Source organism: Lacerta agilis, chromosome 5 (genome assembly GCF_009819535.1).
Source record: "Lacerta agilis isolate rLacAgi1 chromosome 5, rLacAgi1.pri, whole genome shotgun sequence".
In the NCBI taxonomy this organism is placed as follows: Eukaryota; Metazoa; Chordata; class Lepidosauria; order Squamata; family Lacertidae; genus Lacerta; species Lacerta agilis.
Window position 1 is genome coordinate 77,056,843 of NC_046316.1, and position 6,022 is coordinate 77,062,864.

The 6,022-nt window shown below is 39.4% G+C and overlaps 1 protein-coding gene across 2 annotated transcripts in view; it reads right to left on the bottom strand.

Moving 5' to 3' along the window:
- The window catches only part of IFT80 (intraflagellar transport 80), a 63,449-nt gene extending 57,754 nt beyond the window's left edge, over positions 1-5,695 (bottom strand). Inside the window, exons 1-3 of one of the 2 annotated variants that reach the window (XM_033150562.1) lie at positions 5,506-5,695; positions 3,833-3,941; positions 964-1,185 (exon numbers count right to left, since the gene is read on the bottom strand). In XM_033150562.1, the coding sequence (XP_033006453.1) occupies positions 964-1,185; positions 3,833-3,869 (259 nt within the window). In that variant the 5' untranslated portion in view covers positions 3,870-3,941; positions 5,506-5,695. Of the gene's footprint in view, positions 1-963; positions 1,186-3,832; positions 3,942-5,463 lie in introns of both variants that reach the window. The other variant, XM_033150561.1, reaches the window with a different exon arrangement.
- Positions 5,696-6,022: the final 327 nt, after the last annotated feature.

Sequence of the window (6,022 nt, forward strand, 5' to 3'; positions counted from 1 at the left end):
GGCTGAAAAAGGTTGCTGACCCCTGCAACGCGTGGCCGGGCCAGCTAGTTATAAATAAAACAGCTTATCAAGACAGATACCTGATTTACAGTTAGAATAGATACCAGAAGAAAAAAAATCTCTTCTACTAGTCTTGAAAGTCTCTAATATAGACAGTTGTCCATGAGTGTCACAAGGAAAAATGTGTGCCATATTCAATATAGCTCATGATTACAATTATTTTTATTTGCACTAAAAGCAAGTGGAAAGGAACCATTTAATACAAACCACACCAGGACAACAGGGATTGCATGTAACATAGTATGTATGTGCATCTAGGCAGAACTGATTCAGCTTACCAGAGCTACTCTGCATGTAGATCTAAATTTACCCTTTTCCCCACATCCATGCTACTGCTGACCTACACCTATGGTGTGCTCAAGACAATTTCTGGATTAGATCAGATAAGATTTTGTTCTTAAAAGACACACCAGTTACAAAGCTGTAGCATTCTTACTTGAATTGCTTGCAACATCCCAACACTTTGGGATGTTCTTTCAACTGCTATTGTAATTAAACTACTGTTTTCCTCTAGAGTGAAAACAAATCATCCCAAATACATGCTTATGTCTGGCCAGTGTATTTACAGCATAAGGTCAGAGCCCAATGTTTCAATGCAAGGGAAAGCATGCACCCAGAGAACAAAATAAAGTTGTACAAAATGAAGAATCAGAGAAGGTGACTCTCGAAAGGAGTAATAAAGTTAGTGATTAAAGATGGTGCATCATATTGCATGATAATCTCAGGAGAAACTGTAGACTCAGCAGTGCCATTTAAATGACTAGACATTACTAATTTAGGCCCATTAATTTCAAAGGAACTGCTCTAACTCATTTGGCTACAACTTTGCATACTGACAAAATGAAATACTTTCAAAAGCACTGTACTCTAAAATAAGCTATATACATCTCCATATTGACTTACCATCAGAACTTGTAAGTACAAAGTTCTCAGCGTGAGTTTGTCTCTTTCCACCAAAACTTTTGGGAAACCAGTGAAGATCGATGGGATAGATATCATCAGGAAGCTTCGCTACTTGTGTTGTCTCACCATTTAACAAGTTCCATTTCATAATTTGGTGATCATCGCTGCATGAATAAAGATCGTCTGCTGTTGTCCAGCCTACACAACTAACCAATTCCTTATGTTTTAACAGAATTAAGGAATTTCAGAATATTGGTACAGTTAAATCTTCATACATATTGGCAAAGACATATATTATTTTTTCTTCATTAAACTTTTTCGAAAACATGAATTAAAATTATTTAAACAAAAAAGATGCAAGGGGTTGGTAAAGAGAGCTCAACAATTATACATACCAAAAATACTTTATTTCTTGCTTATATTTTATTTACAGTATTTTTCTTTAAAGGTTCAGTTACAGGTAGGTAGCCGTGTTGGTCTGCCATAGTCAAAACAAAATAAATAAAAAAATTCCTTCCAATAGCTACTGGAAGGATTTTTTTCTTTTTCTTTAAAGGGTTTTGAGATGAAGAGAGAACTCAAAACGTCTATAGCAGTGTTTCTGAAATGTGGGTCTCCAGCTGTTGTTGGACTACAACTCCCATCATCTCTAGCTAGCAGCAGCAGTTTGAGAAACACTGGTCTATAGTGTGCACTTACAGGTTGTAACCAGTTTTGCAAAGCCTATTTAGTTATTCTACTACTAGACTTATACAAATCATGAAAATGATGAAGGCTTTTTGGGCACCAAGCTTTAACATCTCCTACAGAAAAGCTTCCTAAAAAGGAAGGGTAGTATGGTAATAGCAATAGGAGAGGTGTACACACCTGTCCAGGACTTTCAGGCATGAAATATGCAAAGGGATAGATTTTGACCGTCTTTACAAGTGCTCTTAAAAACCAACAACTTGATCAAGTTCATAAAGGACTAGAAAAGTTGCATCTGCTGGTTGTCCAAGCACAAAGAAACCTGGAATATCTTTGTGGTCCATATTGTTGTAAACAAAATCTGGCCCTTTCCCCCTTATGAATATTTATTATATATATAAAATACCTTTTTAATATTCTTATTACAATATACAGTAAAGCTGGCTTAAAAATACGATGCTGGCTCTTAGGACTTAGAGATACAGTGGTTCCTCTGGTTACGAAGGTCCAGAGGTCCGTTCTTAACCTGAAACTGTTCTTAACCTGAGGTACCACTTTAGCTAATGGGGCCACCCGCTGCCGCTTTCCTCTTTGTTTTCCCTTAGTTTGAAAAGATCCATTATGATTCACACTAACCAGGAATTACCTGCAAACCATTTGAAACTATGTTTTGTAGGTAATACAATTTAGTGATTATTGGTTTGCCCAACTCAAGACACAACAAACAATATTTTTTATTTTACAAGATTTATAGACTGCTTAATGGTGTGCCACTCTTGTGCTGCATGGATTATATGTGTAGTACAAGGAACTTGAATATGGGGATACAGAAGTAAAATCAAATAGCTAGCACTGAAACTGTTTACAATATACAATAACCTATCAACCAATAACCCTTTGCATGTCTGAGCATCAGTGACTTTTCCTCACAGATTTAAAAGTTCCATGATAACATCAGTGCATGAACAGGAAATAGATTCTATATGGGCACTTCCTTTTCTTCCACACTTCAATGAAACAGATGCTGTTAAACTTTGCATACGGTAATTTTCCTAACAAATACATGGACAAAAGGATTCTTGCCCCTCCTCAAAAACTGTGCTATTTTCTCAAGGAATGTAAGAGTTCTGTTGGATAAAACCAAAAGCCTAGCTAGTCAACCATCCTGTTTCACAAAATGGCCAACCAGATGCATCTGGGAAGGCAACAAGATTAGACTGACCAGCTCAATTGAGAGCACTCGCTTTAGTTGTGAACATATTAATAGTAATTTGTATTTTACAAGTGGGGTGTCATAGTTCCTGATAACTTTTTTTAAAAAAATTCTCACACACAGATGGAATTACACTGGTACCTCGGGTTACAGACGCTTCAGGTTACAGACTCTGCTAACACAGAAGTAGTACCTCGGGTTAAGAACTTTGCTTCAGGGTGGGAACAAAAACTGTTTGGCGGCGGCGCGGTAGCAGCGGGAGGCCCCATTAGCTAAAGTGGTACCTCAGGTTAAGAACAGTTTCAGATTAAGAACGGACCTCCAGAACGAATTAAGTTCTTAACCCGAGGTACCACTGTATTCTAACAGCCCTTAAGATGCTGTTCAATGATAAGTCTTCTATATTCCCTGGCTGCACAACAATATCAATATCCATTTGCTCAAAAACAGTAGGTCTGATGTTACTGCCTGAAACTGGACCAGTTTTCATGTCACAGTGACAGATAATGGGTTTTTGGGAATGTGCAAACCCTGCTTAACTCTTCTCCTAGGACAAGCAAGAGCAACAGTGTTGCCTAGCTGAGTGCAATCTGAATCAGGTATCATAGTTTGCTTTCGTTACAACCCTTGACTGACCATCACTGTTTGTTTGGAATTAAACAAATCACACTGATACCAGGTTTAGACATGACACTAAGCCAGGGACTGTGATTTGTTGCTCTCATTCACACTAAGGGATCAAAGACGGTTTACCAGAATATGCAAACTGGACCATTGTAGGATATTAATAACCAGAGTGTATTGTCAAAAAAATTGTGTCTTTCTTACAGTTTGAGCTCTGAGATACAGAATTATATTTTGATACATTTGTGATTTTTTTAAAAAACCACATTGTTACAAGCACTGAAAAATAACAGAACATTGTCAGCTATGCCTATGACATAGGTTTGAGAGATGAACAAAGGATATGTTTTGGTTCCTTCAACAGAGATGTCTTTAATCTCATTATGATTTCTATTATTGATCATCCAGTTGCTACATTGATAAAAAAATATATTCTTGGTTGCACAGTTAATACCTGTAAAACACATACAAAACAGTAACCTGTACTAAAATATTAATACTCACATTTTAATCAATCATTACTTTCTCTGGCCCAAAGTGGTAATGCAATGTGCTACAGATTTATGCATAAAGATGAGGAATTGTTTGTATTAACTTTTCAATACAGTCAGATACTTTAGGAAAGCTTTGGACCCATTCCTGGCAATAAAATGCCAAGTTACAAACAACTGTTGGAAGAAAAAAATGTTTACAAAAGGTTCTGCAGAAATAATGGACTTTAGAGAACTTCTTCAATTGCCATAACTCCCCTTAATGTAAATTAATGGGCACTTTCTTATTCAGAAGAGAATATGCCATTATGCACAACATATGCCCTCTAACCTCTTGGGATTCCAGCAACATAGATACTACAACCCACCAAGGAGTTACTATGCAAGGATTTAGCAACAGAAGCAGGCCTTGCAATGATTTGCAGTCTTTTGGTTCCTGGCAGTTGACTACACAATATTGGTTTTGAGCCTATTGTGCTTTATTGTTACTGATTTTGTTCTCAACCATTGGCAAAGCTTTAACTGATAGCAACTGACCAGACAAAGTAACACCTAGGCAACACAATCCAATGCTTGTTTACTTAGAAGTAAGGCCTATTGACTTTAATGTGGCTTACTCTGATATAAGTGTGCAATGGATTGTAGCCTCAGAGTGAAATATAGGGTTCAAATTATAATGGACATATTGATTTTTCCCCCCTTGGGAATTTTAAAAGAATGGGAAAAACAGTTCTTTCATGACATTTTTTAGTGCAGAAATAACCTCTAAGTACCTTCCATAATCACAAAGCACCAATGTAAAATAAAATCCTCATGCCTTTTTTTTTTAAAGCATGTGCTGAAACAGGGGGACAACCTGTTTTAGTTAACATCTTCCATTGGCTTCTATGAAATACTTTACTTTCTCTTACTGATGCTGATGTTACATGTTACATATGAGCAGAAATGGCCATGCATAAAGACTTTGCCTATGATTCTAGGGACAATTCATTGTCAAAGTGACCTCTGCAATAAATAAATAAATAAATGCATGCAGTATGGGAACCAGAAGATTTTGTTTCAAAGGCTACATCTGTACAACAGCAGCAGCAGTATTCCGAACCCCCTTTTTTCAAGGCTTTGAAAGCTGCTCCGAGTAAAACGGGATTAAAAATTAAGGGGGAAACTGCATGTCAGGCTGTAAGCAGGCCTCCCTTCACCCCCGCCCCCCGGTAAAGTCTACTGTCGCTTTCTGTCCCCAGGTTAATAACTCCCGAGAGCTTCAGTGGGGTCACCCCCCAAGGAAGCGAGAGAGAGGACTGCAACATTGGAGCCTGGAACGAGAAAGAAAGGCACCGTTGCGTACCTGGCTATAACGCACTTTTGCAAAACCAGCGCGTACTAAAGACCCCGGAGGTTTCGGCGGCCAGTTACTCTCAGGACTCTGAACCTGACAATTTCCCATTCCCTCGTCCGCCCGCCCCCACCTGCTCCTTCCTTTTTTACCTGCGCAAGGTGAGCGCCTAGTCCAAGCGCACAGCGCCGTACCTCTGTGAGGAACTCGGAGCACTGAGGGGCGATGAGGCCTCTGCTCCTTAACTTGTCTCCGCGCCCGCTTGCCAGTCAGGTATTCCCGCTCCAAGAGCCCTCAGAAGTTCGCCTTTCTGGCCAAAAGTACTCCCTCCCTCCCTCAGCGCTTTTGATGCCAACCGTGAGCGGGAAGCCGTTCGGTCTCTATAGCGACTTCGCGCGAGATTTCTCACTCCTCCCCCCCCCACCTCCCGCCCGCGAGGTTTCGTTACACTCTCCTGCCCACCTCAGACCCTCCCAGAGCGTGTGACGCCAGCCGTGACGTCAGAGGACTGACCTGTCAAATTTGTATTAAATGCATTAATATTTTAATATATCTATATCTCGTTATTCCTCCGCTGTTATATTCTATTGGATATTGTTGCTAGGTGACCGGTTCCGCTTGTCCGATTATCCGCGGGAGGGGCTCGGCTCCTTTCCCCTTTCGTTACATTTGGATATTTTATATTTTAATCCTATGTTCAAAAGCATTCTA